This window comes from Ursus arctos, unplaced genomic scaffold (genome assembly GCF_023065955.2).
Source record: "Ursus arctos isolate Adak ecotype North America unplaced genomic scaffold, UrsArc2.0 scaffold_20, whole genome shotgun sequence".
NCBI lineage: Eukaryota > Metazoa > Chordata > Mammalia > Carnivora > Ursidae > Ursus > Ursus arctos.
This window is the reverse complement of record NW_026622875.1, coordinates 19,777,143-19,797,160: the sequence shown is the minus strand read 5'-3', so window position 1 is coordinate 19,797,160 and position 20,018 is coordinate 19,777,143. Positions and strand designations below refer to the sequence as shown.

At 39.3% G+C, this 20,018-nt stretch overlaps 1 protein-coding gene across 2 annotated transcripts in view; it reads right to left on the bottom strand.

Annotated features, from left to right (window-relative positions):
• Positions 1-20,018, bottom strand: part of SLC9A9 (solute carrier family 9 member A9) — a 549,652-nt gene that overhangs the window by 364,573 nt on the left and 165,061 nt on the right. For both annotated transcript variants that reach the window (XM_026497205.4, XM_026497204.4), the window contains exon 6: positions 3,712-3,817. In XM_026497205.4, coding sequence (XP_026352990.1) covers positions 3,712-3,817 — 106 coding nt within the window. The remainder of the gene's footprint in view (positions 1-3,711; positions 3,818-20,018) is intronic.

Sequence of the window (20,018 nt, the reverse complement as noted above, 5' to 3'; positions counted from 1 at the left end):
AAAAAATTAGAAAAAGAAAACTCACTGATGAGGGAACAGAAGGCAAGCTGAGGACAAAGCAGAAACTGACCCCCCCCCCTCCATGGGATGTATGTGACATTCCTCAGGCACTCTTGGCTGCCCTAAAGGACAAAGAAATAGTTAACCTATAGATACCACAATCCTGCAAGACTTAAGTCTCCCTCAATTTACAAATGTTTTAGCAGTTTACAAGAACCTACCTTCCAGAAGGGAATGTAGATACTATTTAATGTCCTTGTAGTCTGCAGCCTCCAGGAAGTTCCCTACTATCTTCATGTTAATGCCTTAGGAGAGGGGTAAAAGGCCTTGACTTGACAATGGCAAGGCCTCCGTATCCTGTGAGTCTTCTTTAACATATGAAAGTCCTTTCTTAACCTCCCTTTTTCCTTTCCTCCCCCAACCCCATGGTATATAATCAGCCACCCCTCACAACCCGGGGCAGCAGCTCTTTCTGCCCACGGGTCCTGTCCCCGTGCTTTAATAAACCACTAATTTTGCACCAAAGATGCCTCAAGAATTCCTTCTTGGTCGTCAGCTTCGGGCTCCACCCCACTGAACCTTACCTGTATTCCGTAACCTCATCATCACCACCATTAGATATGGAGCAGACCCAACAAATGGCAGAATTAATGAAAAAAATAGACAAATATTTTTAAAAATTTAAAATAAAACTGATTAAAATGTCTAAAGAGATGAAAAAGGGATTGGAATCCATAAGAAAAGAACAGCACCCTATGGACTCTGGGAAACAAGCTGAGGGCTTCAGAGGGGAGAGGGGTGGGGGATTGGGATGGGCTGGTGATGGGTAGTAAGGAGGGCGCATATTGCCTGGAGCACTGGGTGTTATACGCAAGTAATGAATCATGGAACACTGCATCAAAAGCTGGGGATGTACTTTATGGTGACTAACATAACATAATAAAAATTATTATTAAAAAAAACAAAAAAAACCCAAAATGCGTAACTTTTCCATGGTACAAGAAGAGCTCTACCGTTATTCTTAAACTTCTAAACTACACAAAGATGGAACTAACAAGAAGAAAGCACAAAAGGGATTTCATTTGTTCTTTTTTTTTTTTTTAAGATTTATTTATTTATTTTAGAGAGAGAGAGGAGAGCATGCATGTGCCTGTGTGTGTGTGCATGAGTGGGGGAAGGAGCAGAGGGGGAGAATCCCCAAGCAGACTCCCCACTGAGCACGGAGCCTAATGTTGGGCTCCATCCCTTAATCCCTGAGATCATGACCTGAGCCAAAACCAAGAGTCAGATGCTTAACCAACTGAGCCACCCAGGCGCTCCTCATTGTTCTTTTAATTTGCATTTCATGCATATAGACTCTGTGTTCAAAAAGTTACTATGTAAAAAAAGGCAAATATAAGTGTAAACCCAAAACTGCCCTGCTATGCTGGAAGGGAATTGACAGAGGTTCATGCAGGGCTAGATTAGGGGCTTAGCATGTGGGCCAGTTGTTCCTGAAGGAGACTGAGGTAGGTGGTGAAAGACCCGATAAGGCAGAAACAAGCTGGGGAGGAGTGAACTCTGTGCATGTAAAGGCATGAATTACCAGGCACAGAGTTGTGTCAGGGTGCTATGCACAGTTTCATGTGAAGGAAGAGGACAGGGAAGAGACAAACATTTGAACTTCTAGTCTAAAAGTCATGAGAAACTTTTAAATAGGGCTTTTCTAAGGGAGCAAGAATATAGTTGAAAGACAGAGTCTGGGGATGGTGCATTAAAAAGAGAGGGAATATGTGTGTGTAAGTAGGTATATAAAAAGATATTGTCATATGTGCTGGAAACTAAGTTTAAAAAGCACATAAGTAAGTGAGCAAAGTGAACAGTACAACATTGTGGAAAACTGTGCAGGGTGGAGGACGTGGCCAGCCACAGATGGCACTGGTAGACAGATAACCCAGATCCAGGATGGTGCACATACACACTCCTCCGTAGAGCTCAGGAAGTGGGGTCCAGGTATGCCAGGTAGAAGAAAGAGCCTGCAGTTTGAATGTGTGAAGTTTCCATGTCAAGTATTCCTAGTTTAGTTTTCCTTTAACTTTAAAGGTGGAACTCTTTGGGAATCACTTTGTGTGACACGTCAATCGCCAAATCTGGGAAACATAAGATTTTGGCTAGAATGGCAAGTGTCTTGTACCTAGTAAGGAAGGGATCTTGCCACGGTGGGAAACACTTTTTAATACATGCAATGCATGGGTAGATGAGAGAAAGGGCACTGCCATAATAACCATGTATTGACCTGAAGAGATAATAAATAGACTGTTTCAAATGCCCCTGGGGCTTGTGCACAACAGCATCAACATTCATCCTTGGAGTCTGCCTTTTTTAGAGGGAAACTACTGTGAATGATGGTGCTGAAAGTGGAAAGGCCAAACTCTCCCTTGGTTGTAGCTCCATGACTCTTTCCCAAGCTCATTTGTGCTTTAGTGGTTTCGTTTTGCTTGGCCTTTTACAACTTGGCAGCCCAGAAAGCAAAAATGAGGGACTCAGCAGATTTTAAGAAATTTTTACTCCAAATGTTCCTTTAATACTCCTATTTCTTGGACAGAGATTCCTGATGTCCTAATTAATTGTTCCTGGTACTTTCTTTAAAAGCATCCTTTAACATTTGTGAATCTGCCATGGCTTTTGCTCTCAGTTTGCACTCACCGATATTTTCCTTTAATGCAGGAAAGGCACTTCTTGGGCCAGGTGAAATACACATTTATTTGAAGACCTTGCTTAAAAGTTGCTGAATTCACTGGCAACTTTGGGTGGCAGCCTTAAGAAATGTCAGCTGGTAGAAGAATAGTGCTGCTCTGTTGTTTCCTACTCTCCTCTGTGAGATCTGGCTTTTAAACAACTTTTGTTACTTCACAATACATTTTCAAATGCATTTGAAGTAATTAACACCCTGAATTGAGGCCTGTTGTCACATTTAATTGTCAGCTATTTTCCTTTGGGGTATTTGACAGTTGCCCAAAATGTTGGTCTTAATCTAAAACCAAGAAGAGACCTCTGACATAGTGAAAGCCACCAAAATGGCATTTATTAAAAATAAAAGGCAAGTGTCTAAAGGGGAGGTGGAGAAAAAGCACTAGTTCTCATCTCGAAAAGAAAATTCTTCCAGGGTCAAAGGAAAATTATGTTAGTGCCGAGCTGAAGCTCCATTAGTTTCACAAGTTACACGTGTCACATGAGGATTTAAAGATGTGTGTGTTCCTATAACACATTACATTTGCATTGAGAAATAAAGAGTAGTCTGACTCTCAGGTTCTATCTCCAATTTGTCAAACTTACTATAAATGCAATGGTTAGTGTTAGTCCATTATCTGGAAAATGGTTTGTATAAAGGAAAAAAATTAAATGATATTGATGAGGGAATGCTCATGTGTGCATTCTAGGTACTCTAAGTGAATCAGCCAAATATATGCACCTGAGAAAAAAAGTTGCCCTCTGGGTAGTATCTTGTAATAAGCTGGAAACATGAAACTCATTAATAGTGTTAAAAATTAGTTACTTAATGAATTATACCCATTATTAGAGATTTTCTGTGGTAGCAATTGCTTAAAAACGAGAAACTGCCACATCTCTATGACATAAGAGAAAAGATACTTTAAAGCCACTGGGAATTATCACCAACTGGAAGCATATTTCACATGGTCAAAAAAACAGAGGCCAAGTTCTGGTACTTACTATGTGAGGACAATGGCCACTGCATCATTCAACACACTCTCCCCAAACAGGAGTGTGTACAGGTCAGGGTCAACGTGCAGTTCATGGAAAATGGCCAGCACTGTCACTAGGAGGAAACATACACAAATATGCAGAGTTAGCTGAAACACAGCCATGGATTTGTCATTGCTTGTGGTCACTTCTAAAAAGGATTCATTAAATGCTCATCTTCTCAAATCCATCCTCAGTATCCCCATTGGACCTTCATTAAAAAAATTTTTTTTGATGAGTCACTCCCTTGTTTAGAGATTTCTCTGGCCTTCCCACTGCTTACAGAGAAAGTCTAAGCTCCTTGGTACAAGTCTTCTTTAATCTGCACCCTATTTACCTTCTAGCATCTCCCCCTGTATCCCCTGCTCGCCCTTTGTTGCCTGCTTCAAGTCACCCTGAACTTACCATAATTTTCCCCAAATCACCCAAATCATGTAGTTTTTAAATTAACTTTACTTTATATTTTGGTTCACTTTACCAGAGCCGCAATTTCTTTCCCATCCATGAGCTACCTACTATTCCCCCCATTCCTTAAATGCACACACACACACACACACCTTGTTCCCCAAAAATCCTATTCTTCAATTTTTAAAAACCTCTCAAATGTTCCCCAGGACCCCAATTCCTCAGCAGAAATCTGGCTCACTCCTTTTTGATCCCCGCATTTGAATCAAATCACAAAACTTATCATAGAAGAGACTGTGAGCTCCCTGGGGACACAGGGTACTTGGCAACACAGGGTACTTGGCAAATGCTCAGTAAGTGTTTGATGCATGAATGACTGAGTGAATGAATGCATTAATGAGTGAATGTTGTTACATGGCCTACTTCCGTGAAGGGAGAGGTGGCCAGCACCTGGCTCTCCTTCTCTCTTGAGATTATACTCATCTACAAAGATGAATCCTATATTTCTAAGAGCAGGACCTAAGGATTTGTTTCTGGCGGCCTGCTGCATGGCTACTATATGCACACATATTGTATGAAGCCTCTGAGCATACATCAGGACAGCAAATAATCACACACTGATTATCTGTGTTCATCAAAGCCATTCAGTGTCTTGATACTTGAAACAATTATGCAAAGCGTGAACAGCAATCATTAGGAAAATGATCCATTGAGTTGATTGCCAAAGGGGTAAAGAGGATGACTGGGAATGATACTGATGGTAAATTTTTAAGGCAGAGTGGGCATTTTCATTTCTGTTCTCTCCTATTTCATGGACTGTGAAGTTAGTAACTATGTTGTATAAAAGAATAGTGCTATGGGGAAGAAAAGTTGAGTTGGAAGGTTTTGTAAGTAGAATCAAGAAGTTTGGTACTTGTTCTGCTGCAATGGGGAGCTAGGAAAGGATTTTAATCAGAAGAGTGACAATCTGATTTTGGTTTTGGAAATAAAGCACAGGCAGCAGGGAAGAGGGCAGAATGGACATGTGGCTAAAGGCTTTACCAAATGTTCTACCAATAAATGAGCTGTATTGAGATAGAAAGAATCCTAGATTCAGACTCACAAACTCCTGTACATCCTGCTTCGCCCAGCACATCCACCATCCTGAATTCTGATAGGTGAATGGCCACAGTGCTTTGTACTTCACTTATTCATTTTTATCTTCCCTGTGTGTCACTAGCCCTTAGGACAGGGCTACAATATAGCAAGCCTTTAATGAGTGAATATATAAAAGGTAATGTCAGAGAGGACACAGCAAAAGAGACTGCATGTCCAAGATATTTGGGATGGAGAACTGATGAGTCTTTGTGTTTGAAAGGCAGCAAGGGGTGACTCTAGGTTTCAATCCTAGACAATTAGTGGATGGGGCTGCAAAAGCAAAATTAGTTTGTAGACAGGGGAATTCAGTAAGTTTGGTTTTGGACATGTTGACTTAAATAGGTAGAATTTCAAATGGAAATTTCAATAAGAAAGCTGAAAATAAAAGGCTGGAACTATACAGAGTTAAGGCAGAAGAAAGAATTTGGGGGTTATAAGCATATAGATGAAACATAAAGCCACAAGACTGGCCGAACACCTGGGCAAAGTACATAGACAAAGAAGAGAGTTCATAAGAGATTCTTAGGGACATTTACAGTTAAGGGATGAATGGAGGAAATAAAAAGCATGAAAAACACATGTGATGTATTTGCCAAACCTGACACTATGCATGAACAAGTCAGCTGGAAACTATATCCATCATGAATTTCTATAGATAGATTCCTATTTTATCCTAGAGGAAGGAGTTTTGACCTCAACAACCAGCTTTAGGATAGAAGAGACAACAGAAATAAAATGTCATGAATTGGCATGACAATTAGCCAGATCCCATTTTGCCAGGCATAGAATCAATTTCATTAGTCTAGATGAATAGGTCCTTAATTATGATAGGCAAAATGGCAGAGATGTACTCTCTAGTAGTGGGTAGGTGTTCACATTTGCTACAACCCTTAGTCCTTGCAGGTAGTGGCAGGAGGGGACGGCAGCAATTATCTCTGCTTAGTAATCTCTTTCTCTTTCTTAGATAGAGTTAAGACTTTGTATCTCAACAAAACAAAGAGGCTTCAGTTGGGGGTTTTAATTAGCAGCATCTTCCTTTTGCTAGGATCTTGTGGAATAAAGGTAAAGTTATTCTTAAATTACAAAGTTCTATCATGGCAGTTTTATTGTTGATTTTAGTCTCTGTAGTTATGTGCATTTTCTAAGCTCTGAAGATGACTTACAGCTCATCTGCACTCCCAGAAGGTTTCCTAGACTCACAAATAGTAATGAAGAACCTGTGGTCCTCTCCCCACCTCCCCAGTTATGGGGTCTCCTCTGTGCTGAGAGGGACTCTTCATCTTTCCAGTGAGAACTTTAGGCTTTTGGAGGGAAAGGCTTTTAATTGAATATCTAGTTTTGTTCAAAACTGTTCTAGCATTCCCACAATTCCTTTTCCACAAAGAACTGAACTCCACTTCATAAGTGATATCCCACACAAAAGAGAAAAACTATTACTTTGCACATTCCTATCTACCCTGTCAAGAAATGGAACAGCTTCGAAATAAAGCCAGGCAGTGTATCCTACAAGATGGAATATTTGCTGGAACCACAAATGAGTTGAATAGGTGAGTCAGGAGATTAGCAACCCACTCTTGCTGCTAAGCTTGGAGTTCTTAAAGAAACTCATTTAATTAGCTCACTGGCAGGGCTCAATCATACACAGAATGTCCAAGACTCTGTGGCACCTTCCCAGGAGACAATCTTGGAACGGTGGTGGACATGCTCGCACCAGCTCTGCCCACACCTGGTTGGGTTTGTAAGGACAACCTGGGCCCAAGGTTGGCCAAAAAGCAATGCCTATTTAGATGAGACTTCTTGTGAGAGTAGAAGAAGAACACACTGGACACCATGTAGATAGGAAGGGGTGGAGACACAATCCAATTTCTTAAACCTCTGATTTTAGCAGGGATTTGGTCTTATTTGCCTTTGTCACACTTCAGTTCCACTTATCTCTTGGTGGCAAGTTCTAACACTCCACTTGGGGCTTGGGGCTCCTGCTCCTCCATACACCCTCTCCCCACCTGACTTTTTAGCTAGAGAAAAACCCATTTTGTCTCTCAAATTGGTAGTAACGGATACAAGCACATATAATCTTATGCTTAAACAGATGAGCACACACATACACACACACACACACACACACACAGCTACTCCAGGTGAGAGTAGTGGATGATTGAGAAATGTCATTGAATCACTGGAGATTTCTGAGAAAATAAATAATTGCAGCAGTCAAGCAGCAAGGGGTAGTAGGGGGCATGAAGTGGTGCGGATTGCACTTCTAAGAAGCTGGTGATGAGGGGTAGAGAAAAAATAGTAGCCTATGGGGTATAAAGCCAAGTGAGACTTTCTCTTAGGTTTCTAACTTATAGGTTGGATAGAATAAGCCAGAGGAAAGAGAGGTTGAAGACAGAGGAGAAAGAAGGGAAACTGTTGGATCAAGGTCAAGAGAAGGCACAGAACAACTGAGGGGTTGAAATAAGGTTGTCTTCTCAGTAAAGCAAGATCATTTGCTGAGAGCAAGGGGACTAATGCATGAATTAGAGATTAAAGAAGGGTTGAAAAGGTCCAGAACATCGGGTGGGGGGAATGATTCAAGTTTTATGAAAAATTGTTAAGGTCATATATAGGATAATTCTCATTCTTCAAGAGAAAAGCCCCAACAGTGAAGTAATATGATATTTTGATTAATTTCTTCATCATACCAAGAGGCTCGTCCCCTACTACAACTTTATTATAGCATCAAAACTAATATTTTCTCATCTCAAATATAATATGCATAACTGGAGAAAATAACACAGATTATGACTGTAGAACCCCATCAATACATCCATGTGCTGATTCTTAAAAGATGTTTTCCTTTTTTTTTTTTTTTTTAAATGCTAGCATTTTAACTGACCACTTTCCCAATGCTCTTTCTCTTTCAGTCACTTCTAAATCTTCAGGGTGATTTAATGACAGTCCCTTCCCTAGGATCTCCATTAGCAGCTTTCTGACCCATATTTTTTTGGTGTTTTATAAGGAATTTAAATTTCAAATGATATTTTAATGCAGAAGCTCTCAGCAACCTGGAACAAGATCTGCCTGGGTCCATGAACAACTCCACACAATAGTTCTTACCCCTGTTGTTCTAAGTTATCACTCAGTCTTGTCAAAATGCTGTCTTTCCCTGGAGAGTGCTTTCTGTGGTTTTCTGTGCAAATCAGTATGTATGACACTTGTCCCTGATACATGGAGAATCAAATATCTCAGGCTTGTGCAACAGAATTGTGTCAGGCCTGACAGGTGGAGAACCCTGGAATTCTCATAAACAAGGTAGCATTTTTCCAATTCCAAAAGTGAGTTATTGTGAAACTGTGTTTTCTTTTTCTCAGAAGGTTGATGGAGGAGGAAATTCTCCTGTAACTTTCCCCACTTTTCTGATATTGTACATAGTGAGATTTCAAGAACAGGCTTCCAAAAAAAATTGAGGCATTCTGGATACAGGCTGAAATACTGGAACTTTTTTTTTGAGTCTAAACCTTCTTAGTGGAGACTTGTCAGCAGAATTAGGACACAAATTGTTTTTGCCAGTCAATCTCTGCTAATCATATCCCAGAAATACAACTAGAAAACCTCAGCCTTCTAAAATAGATCAGAGAAACAATACTAGAACTAGAAAGCTAATCACTAGATGTTACTTCATTGAGGTAATTCTAAACGAGAAGTTACACAAAACTACATGAATGATTTAGTCTTAAAACCTTGTAATTTTATTTTGGCCATCAATATGATATATAATTTTGGTACAGAGTTAGTAGTAGAGAAAATACTATATGCAATCACACTATTATAGTCTTCATCACCAAGGATCCTTGGGAGAAATAAGCTCTCATGCCCCAAGGCTATGTTTTCAAAGTATCATCTAGGGACCCCTGGGGGTTTTTGAGACCTATACAGGAAGATCCCCAAGGTCAAATACATTTTCAGAGTAATATGAAAATGTTACTTGCTTTTTTCATTCTTATCTGTGTACAGTGGAATTTTCCAGGGGCTATAGGATGCAGGATAGTGTGATTGAATGCAGAAGCAGATGTGAGAATCCAGCTGTCTTTTATAACAACACACATTAAAAAATGTAACACAATGTAACTCTTCTTAGTAAATTTTTTTTGCTTTGGAAATTATTTTTCATAAAAATATGTTATTTAAGATGTAAATGGTTTATGATTACTATTACTGTTTTTTTTATTTTTAGAGAGAGACCGGGGGGGGGGGTCAGAGGGAGAGAGAGAATCTTAAGCAGGCCCCACGCCCAGCATGGAGCCCAACTCGGGGCTCAATCTCACAACCCTGGGATTATGACCTGAGCCAAGATCAAGAGTTTGATGCTTAACCGACTGAGCCACCCAGGCATCCCTATGATTGTTATTTTCAATTAACAAATATGTTGTAAAATTTTTAAAGTTCTAATATAGTAAATATTAATAGATATAACACACATAAACAAAAACTCCTTGGGGTCTTTCCCTAATTTTGAAGAGTTGTAAAGGGCTTGTGAACAACAAAAAGCTTTAGAAGCACTGTCCTAAGGCATTTGTTGTATGTAATGAATTAACTTATATTCTATGCATTCAGCTAAGCATCATCTTGTAAAGAAATGAAAAAAATAGTCCCTCAAATAATTTTCTATAGTGCTCAATTCTCATGTTGGATTCCTGTTGAGTAAGGCTCCCTAGATCTTACTATCTCTTGTCACACAGTAACAAGCCAATTCTTTTGGCATACACATAGAGGATTTCTATGAACTCTTAAATGAGAAAAATTATTCTTTTCACATTAACTCCACTAGTACACTTCTGGAATCACATTTCTGTCATTAGTATTTTTACTTGTTTAGGTCCTTTTTTTTTTTTGGAATGTAAGCGTTTTGTGGACAGAGCTTGTTTCTTCAGTATGTAGATGCATAATGAAAACCTTGATAATCACACATCTTTTCCTTGACTTGAAACATGGCTAAATGGTGTTCCAGAATAATTTACTTTCTCTTGTGCTTAAAAACCAAAAGTAAGCTCCTTAGAAGTCACTGAGAGTATAAAAAAGGTCATCTGAAGATCATGATGTTTGGCATTGAGAAGAGAAAAATAAATAAAATATATAAAGATTGAAAAGAGAGAAACCTGAGAATAAATCTGGGGTTGGGGGATGTTTTCCAGATCTTGTATTTGGGAATTTATGGGCTTAAATCTGCTGGCACTTTAGCTAGTACTTTAAAATTTTTCCCAAAGGTACCTACAACAGGAATATTCTAAATTTAACATTAGCACAGAACATAAACATTTAACGAAGACCCAATTTTCTCACCGATGGTGTTTAATGAGCCATGGTGCAGTTTAATGGGGAATCTTTGCAGTATGCCCAATATCTGAGTGCGGATGACTCACCCTGTCATACAAGGATTCTCCAATCAGGATTACTAGCTAAGCATTTTGCCATTTTAAAAATGAACATGGTAGACAACGGTTTGCCTACAAATCACTAAATAAATGCAGAGAAAAGCTCAGTGGAGTCATAAAGCAGCCAAAATTTGGATAAGTCCCAAGAAATCAACACTTAGAGGTAAAAATATCACTGTGACCCATTAAATGTAACAATTGTAAGGAAAGGCATAATTGTGTTAGTCATGATTATAGTCACATCAAATAAGTGGGCCTCACAGACAATTTTTCTCTTGCCACAAAAATATGTGAAACAAATAGTGTCATATATTATCATTCCTCAACTTGTGGATCAAAACCCTGAGGGACAATACAGGAAGGTTTCAAAGTGAAGGGTGAATATTCCTGTTTTCTAAGCAGATTAGCAAAACTGCCAAGAGTGAACAAAAGTAATATTGAGAACAGTCAACACTGAGCATGTGAAAGAGAAAGGGGAAAAAAGACATGAGGAAAGAAATCATATCATGATTCCTGTCATCACTCTGTATGGTAGGCTGAATAATGTCACCCAAAGATGTTCATACTCTAATGTCTGGAAGCTATGCATATATTATATGGCAAAAGACACAGTGCAGATGTAATTAAGTTTACCTTAAAACAGGTAGATTATGTTGGATTATATGGATGGATCCAATTAAGTCACATGAGACCTTAAATGCAGAGAAACTTCTTTGCCTGGAGTCAGAGAGATGCAGCTGAAGAGAAGGCAGAAAAGAGACTCAAAAACAGGAATGCCAGGAAGATTTCATGTGTGAGAAAGATACCATACACTGTTGCTGACTTTGAGATGCAGGAGATCACCTGCAAGGGCCGAAGAGAGACCTCTAGGAGGCAAGGGTACCCCCAGCTTTCTGTCAGCAAGGAAACAGGGACCCCTGTCCCACAACTGCAAGGAACAGATTCTTCTAGTCACCTGAGTGAGCCTGGAAGTGGATTCTTCCTACAGCTTTCCTAAAGCTTTCCCTTAAAGAGCCCAGGCAATGAACACTGATTTTGGCCTTGTGAGATCTAGAGTAGAGAACCCAGTTGAATCAACCTGGATTACTGACCTACAGAAGTTTAAGATAATACATTTGCATTGTCTTAAGCTGCTTGTGGTCATTTGTTATGGCATCCCTAGCAAACCAGTACACTCTGCTCCCCTCTCACAGGAGGAACTACAAAATGATGGGCAGGTTAAGCCCCCAGGCATTTGACTTTTTAATATATGAGTTACTGTGCAGGGATGTGGCTAGAACAACCTCTCACAAGCCACAATTGTCCCTGCCCCTACCCCGCCACTGGTAGAAAAGAAGTCACTTAGGGATGCCTGGGTGGCTTAGTCGGTTAAGCATCTGCCTTCAGCTCAGGTCATGATCCCAGAGTCCTGGGATCAAGTCCCGTGTTGGGCTTTTTGCTCAGTGGGGAGCTTGCTTCTCCCTCTGCCAGCAGCTTGTGCTCTCTCTCTCTCTGACAAATAAATAATAAATTTTTAAAAATCTTAAAAAAAAAAAGTCACTTAGACACATCCATGTCTTAGATCATGCTTAGCAAGGAAAATACAGACCAATGAGAAGGCTGTAGGTTTGCAAATGTGTGACTGTGGGTCCCTTTGTGCTAATTATCCATGTGTGTCACCCTCAGTACAATCGTCACACACAACAGATCACTCATTTACCCAGAATGTATTCTTTTATAGTTCATCCAATCACTTTATTTTCCAGTGTTTATCCTATCTGGGGTACACTGTTGAGCATGGTCAGCATGAAGAATTGGTGCTGAGGTAGGTATAACAAAGTCTAAACCAGGATGAAAGTCAGCACAACTGGACAAACCAAGTCTGAGGAGAGCAAGTCAAAAGTAATAAAGCAGCTTTTAAGCAAGCAATGGCCATTTTTATTTTTCTTCTTTGAATCTTTCCTTTGGTATTTTATAAATTTACTATAATGAGCATGCATTACTTGTAGAATCAGAAAGGACAAAAGCCATTTTAAAAATTGGCAAAACTTAATGAGGAGATAAAGCAGGCAATAGACGAGGACTCCTCCCCTCCCCACTCCTTCTCAGGAGTTCCTCCTTGGGCTTTCAGACTGCCAAGTCCTCTAATATTATGGCACTGTAGACCTTTGCTGTCTCTCAAAGTGCTCTCTTTTTTTACACTGGGGAGACTAGCCCCCTTTGCTTCCTTTCTTCAGCCTCTCTTTCTCTCTCTCTCCTTTGTGAATCCATTGCTTTAATACAAATGCTGCCCAGGAATACCTCCTCAGTTCCCTTCTCACTCTACCAACTTGTCCTGGGCAATCGCAACCACACCCAGTCATCTTAATTTCCAGCCTATGCCTTTCTCTCTGTCACCTACAGACTCCCATATTCAGCCATTGCCAAGACAACCCCACCTGGAGTTCTTCTGCTGGGACAAATACTTATTAAGCACCAACTGTGTGTCTGATGCTGAATGTGGATGTTCCCTACCCCCTAGTCAGCCCCAGTCAATCTGCTGCTCTTACTCTTGAATTACTCAGAAATGGAATTATCACCAATCAAGAAGCTCTTCGTTTGTGTTAAAAAATGTTGTGATTTATCTTATTTGCAGTGGGAAGATCTCTGGACTTTAGAGGATATGTTATCAAGAGGCAAGCCACACTTTGCAGTTCAGTAGTTTACAAGGTCAGTCAAGGAAAGAAAAAGAAAACAGTTCCAGAGGTGCTATATTACATCAGATACTGCAGCATGAACTAGCTTTGTCGTATCTGAAATTTTAGCCCTCTATGGTAATCCTTTCTGGACTGGAAAATAATATAAGAATGCAGAAGTTTGACTGTAGATAAATGCATTTTATTATGTGAAAGCAGCATTAAAAAAAAAACCCTGAGAAATAGATTGCAAGCATTTTAACTTTTCTTTGAATTGGTTCTCTTGGATAAAAAGTTGGTCATCACTGGTTATCATTTGTTCATCTATATATTCACTGACGCTTTTTATAGTTTCTGGCAAGCAGTAGACAATTCTGTTGATTAAATGAGTGAATGAATGAATGACTCCTGAAGGTCATGCACCATGTAGCTAACTCCTTGAGGAGCATACCAGGTCCTGCCTTTCTTGTATTCTCTCACTGTGACCAGCCACTTCTTAGTCCACTCACTGACCTGGCGGCACTTGTTATAAAAAGCTGTCTCCATATCAGTTCAAAAAAATAAATTGAACAACATAATGCTTTTTATCTGTAGTACCCAGGTAAAGGGTCAGTCTCTGTCGTTTCTTGGCTATGTTTTGGAGGGAAGCCACTTTGCAAGGAATTCTAAAATGAGGGGCCACTGAGAGGCTATGTAGGGCAAGAGGACCCAATCCCAGTCGGCTACTAGTGGGTGCTCTCCTGGCTCCTCTGGGCATCTCACTCTTAAGGAGGTACTCACTTTCAGGGTTGTGCATGTGCTAACTCTGTACTTACACAACCCTAAGAGTAAGTGTCTTCAACTTGACTCTCTAGTTGCCTTACTCCTCCATGGTTTTGACCTCAGTCAGCCAAACGGAGCCCTAGAGGGAGCCAGACAGCTTCTTGTCCAAGGAAATACTCTCTAAGAAATTTCCAAATCCAATTTGCCACAACGTGCAACATCTTCGTTAGCACATAAATGGAACGTGTGGGCTGGACCCTGACTTTCAAAACTTGTGCCCTGCAGGTCTGTCTTTGAGTATTGCTGAGAATGAACTGCTTTCATTTAAACAGAGCCATTCTATTCCCCAAAGCAGTGAGCCAGAGAGGTCTGTCAGCCAACAGCTGTTTTCCAGCTGTCCATGGAGCTGTTGAATTGCTTCAAACAGTTTTTCAGTGTTCTTGAAATCCCATCCTCAGAACACCTGGAGTCTTGCTTTATCCACTTTCAATATCCTGAAGCATTTATATAGTAGGTTGCCATCTATTATCTTCTCCAGTTTTGTTCTGTGGAGCTGAATTTCCATACCTGGGCTTCCAATGTCTGAAGAGAGACCTTTGTGCCAAAACCTTGCTATTTACAACTCTGTCCCAATATAGAGATAATGGTTGGAATTTGACTCTGATGTAAAACCAACCTGCGTTCAGATCCTAGCTGTGATGCAAATAAACTTGGTGATCTTGAGCCAGTTACTTAACCTCACTATGCTTTCAGTAACCTTCGTCAATACAGTGGAGATAAAAATATTCCCTCCCTCATAAGTTTTTGGATAACAATGAAATGGGATAATTCGTGTAAAGGGTCTAGTAAATTATAGCTCAATTAATGATGGCTATGATTACTGTTATTCATGTCATCAAAACCATCAGAGAGTTTGTCCACTCTAAGATGGAATAATACCTTCTACCTGCGTGTTTCTTCTTTGACCCTCAAAAATCACTTCAAGAGCGAAAAATGGATATTATCAAGCAGAAAAAGCAATGGAAACTCTTCTCTACCTTCCTCTCTCACAAATTATCCCTTGAATTTCTGCATTTGGAAAGAACACCTAATTCTTGTTCACTGGGCATTTACTTTCTCTTTCGGAGACTCAGTGTCCCCATCTAAAAATGAGGTTGAGTGAGATTGTCTTTAAGGTCCTTTCAAAGCTAAAATTCTATGGCTCTCTGACTGAAACTTCAAACTAAAGACTCCAGGTGTGGGGTGTACATGTTTTCCTAATTATGCTGATGGAGCCTGGCTGCAGCACTGAAATCATGGGTTGCACAACAGCAAGTACAGAATAGTGTCATGGACAAGTGATTGTAAGTTTGATTCTTGTCTGCATGAGTGAGGAGAGAGTTGTTATAACAGCAAGTGCATGTGCCCTCCTTGCTTGACCCTGACGCCCAGGAGTATCAAGTCGAGACACCCCCAAATGTGTCTGAGCCCAGGGAGATCTTGCTAAGTTTGAGCAGGTCATATTCTCTGTTGTCCTATATGGGAATGAAAAACCACTACTTGTAGGGCCATCTCTTACAGGAGAGAAACATGGTTCATGGTTCCTCCAAATGACATGTTATCTCCTTCAATAAGGCAAAATATTGGCTTAAGGTGAGGGCAGCTCTAAGCCCCCCCAATTCCTTCCCACGTGAGTGGTACAGGGGTCCATGGGACCCTTCCTCTGTGCTTACAAAGATGCTTGGACTACCACTGTCTTATCTTTAAACTTGTATCTACAGCCCCATTTAAAGATTTTTTAAAAAGATTTATTTATTCATTTGAGGGGGTTGGGGGAGAGGGCAGAGGGAGAAGGAGAGAGAATTTCAAGCAGATTCACACTGAGCATGGAGCCTGAAGCTGGGGTCAATTTCACAGACCCTCAGATCATGTCCTGAGCCAAAACCAAGAGTCAGATGCTTAACCACTGTGCCACCCAGGAGCTCTTACAGCCCCCCTTAGACTGGAGCTTCTTGAGGGCAGGATCTGGGTCTGATTTATTGCCCTTTCCCTCAACCAGTCCTACAGTGCTTACTACATAGCAGGTGCTGAATAAATGTTTGCTAAGTGAAATTAATCATAAAAAGAACTTGACTATTGAGTTCCATTTTGTGTTGAGTCTAATTGGCACATCACTGTTCTATTTTGAGAAGTAGCAGTCGTCTAGAAAAAAGAATATTGGACATGTTTTGTCTCCCATCTCTGGCACTTATGAGCCTTGTATATTTAAATAAACCACTTATGTATTTAGAATCTCAGTTTATTAGAACGGAGATAATTGACTGTGGTGGTGATCAAATTAGATGATATATGTGTACACACTTAGTTAATGGTTGTTATCACTAGATGACACACTCCCAAGCAGGAAAATTCAGATGGAGCTTTTCATTTGCTGCCAATTGGTGGCTTTGGGTTGCTTCTAAATATTGACTCAAGTGCACCATTGGTTTATGGGTAGAATAAAGATGTTACTGATTTTAGAACTAGCTGCAAATTAGCTAAAGTCAATAATATATTTTGGTCACATATGTTAGTATTTTGCGAAAACATAGTCTAGTTATCTAAGGAAATAGAAACTCTGGCTTTTGTATCAATCTTTCTTTAACTTATTATGAAATCTTCAGAAAATTAAAAAAAATTCTCTGCACCCAATTATTTCACTTAAATGCATCCTCTCTACTCAAGAAAACTACATGAAAATAACTGAAGTGCTGTGTGTGGAAGCTGTCTGAGTTCTTTGAAAGAGATACACAATATAAATCTAAGCTGTTATTTTTATTTCTGAGTAAATTTGTTCAAGAATAGAGTCTGGGTTTATATGATGGTGTTTTATAGACCTAGGTTTATGTAGAGGCTTTTTAACTGATACTATCCCAGTGTACTTAATATGGAATTGGATAAACAAAGAAAATGCAGTTGAGTTCTGTTAAATGACACTGTATACAGGTTTGAAACACATTGCATAGTGAAAATGGCTGGTCGTTCTGCAGTCTCCAGAAACCTGTTGTCTTCAATGGGAAGTACACTGTCTAATATCCTCTGACTTCCTCAGAGGTACAATTTTTCCCCCCTGAAATTCAATGAAAGCATAAGAAAAGACCCTGAGTGTTCCCTCACTGTTTCTCTTCTCCCACAGAAACACTAATACAATACTTCTCTACCAAAATATGATACAAAATGTAGAGTCACCCAAGTTTGTCCACAAAAAACTGCACAAATGGTTCAAGGACATGAACCTTAAACTATGTGTAAGCATTATTTTTTCCTTCAGAATGTGGGCATAAAACCATCTCAGTCTCCTCCCATGCTGCTTAGCAGATATTAAATGAATGTTGTCTCTGTTCTCTAGGCCAGCCTGGTACTGAAGGAACTACTTTGTACATTACATCGTATTTTTGACTGCAAATAGAAAGTTATTCAGTTTTCTCTTGGATTCCTGTGTAGAATGTTGATAATACCAGTGATGAGAAACCGCAAACTTACCGTAGTCTAAAACTCTGAAATGCATAGGCAGAGTGGGCCGGAAGTGAAAAAAAAAAAAACACAATATATATGACTTTAAAAAGAAGACATGACCCAAACAAAAGAAATTGATGAAGACCACAATTAAATATTGAAAAACGACAGTGAAAAGGAGAGTGTGAACCATGAGAGACTGTGGACTCTGGGAAACAAACTGAGGGCTTCAGAGGGGAGGGGAGTGGGGGATTGGGATAGGCCAGTGATGGGTATTAAGGAGGGCACATATTGCATAGTGCGCTGGGTGTTATACGCAAATAATGAATCATGGAACATTGCATCAAAAACTGGGGATGTACTGTATGGTGACTAATATAACAAAATAAAAATTATGAAAAAAAAAAGAAAAGGAGAATGTGATCAAAACTAAGGAAAACTAAGCTAAAAAATAAAAACTTTTCTGATTATGACAATGTTGGTAATCATTTCTCCTATGTTAAAAAAGGAAAACTAAGCTAAAAAATAAAAACTTTTCTGATTATGACAATGTTGGTAATCATTTCTCCTATGTTAAAAAAAAAACCCCACAAGATTCTAACCAGAGAATTCAATGGCAAATGAAAAATTATGAGACAGCCCTATTAAGTCACCCTTACTGGAGAGGCATTTCTCCAAAAAAAAACCTGTTCTACTTTTAATTATATGTTCTTGGGTCTGTTAATCAGCCATCTTCCTCAAGGCTAAGCTTGGTGCAAATAACAGACAAGGATTCAGCAAAATGCCCTGTTTAATTAAAAAGAATTTAATTAAAAATATTTCTATACACATGACCAATCATCATTATTTATGCAGATGTTTCTTTGTGGTTCTTTGGAAAGGCTTTTTTTCCTTTTTTCTTCCTCTTTTTTTTTTTTTTTAAATATGCCGTTCTTCTGCAAGAACTGCTGTGAAATGAGAAGCACTATGACTGGTAGTTAATACCTATTTTTATCAAAACAGCAGTGCAGCTCACACATCACCCGTGCAGCCGTAACCATAGTAACCTCAAATAGAAAGGGTCTTCAGATTATCAACATGATCAAAGGTAAGATAGTTCATGTGCCTCTGGAATAGTTACATTGCGGCAAACTTTAAAGGATAAAGGTGTCTTTTTTCCCCCTTCAACTTAAATGTTGAATGAGAATAGTGACTTGCAAGTACAGTCTATAAAAGCGTTTCTCATTTTGGAAGACTCTTATTTCCTCACAGCGTTAACAGAAAAGATGAAAACTCAGTGCTACACATTTGTCCAGTGGTTCTATCTGATTATGCCGAGGAGACAATAATAATCATTTTGCCAACTTGGAGAATTTGTTACAGGGAAAATCCCACCCTTGGGTGCCCTGCAGGATGAGAAGCCATATTTTGTATCCATGTGTTTGGAGGATGGCTATGGTCAGTGGTGACTGTAGACACACATTACAGGGGATAAGATATATAGGGTGATTCAGGGTCTTGACTGGCAGTCCAGTTATGAATAAAAAGAGCTTTTCATTAGAGAAACAGTGGAACTGGTTTTAAAAAGCAGTGAAGTACCAACCCAAACACAGACTTGAATTCGGCTTTATAATTTGTGGTTGGGGGTACGGTGGAGTGGAGAGGGATGGGTGAGCAGAGAATAAAGGCCAGAATACCCACGCTCAATTATTCTAGCAGAGGAACTATGGTTTATATAATTCAAATAGATTGTACAAGCCTATATACAACATTTTGTAATGCCTCACGTGACTACAAGAACAGCATCTGGAAGCACAGGGAAACTATTTGGAGTTTTAAATATCTAAATGTATAGAAGATATTGCAAAAAGTAGAGAATCCACATGAAGATAAATATAATTCAATTATTTTTTCTTTTAAATATCTTCATATTGGAGCTTGACTATGAAAGTGGGTGAACAAGTAATGAAATATGAGAAAACAGTTATTTATTATGCCTACTTAAGAATGATCTGGCAGTTTTACGTTCAATTGTAAACAAATAAGAATGTTATCATAGTGTTATCTAAAAAGCCAATAAAGTACCTTAGAAGAACTCACTGTTGGTAAAAATTTATTTAATAAGTTAGCAATTTATAAATAATTTTTTATACAGCATTTCATTTGATCTTACAGCAATTCTGTGAAGAAACTGGAGGTACTTTCTATTTTGTTTTATTTTTATAGTATCTATTTTAAGGACATGGGAAGTGAGGTTCAGAGAGGTTAAAGCACAAAAACGTAGTGTTCCAATCACCCATGACACTAATCTTGCCTTAATGAGCAGACACTTTCAATATCCAGGATAATTTGGCCACTAGAAGAGCCTATCTTGACTTCATTTTTAGGTAACTCTCCTACGGCATCACATGCCTATTTTACTTCTTGGGGCAGTTCCTCTTGGGATTGAAAG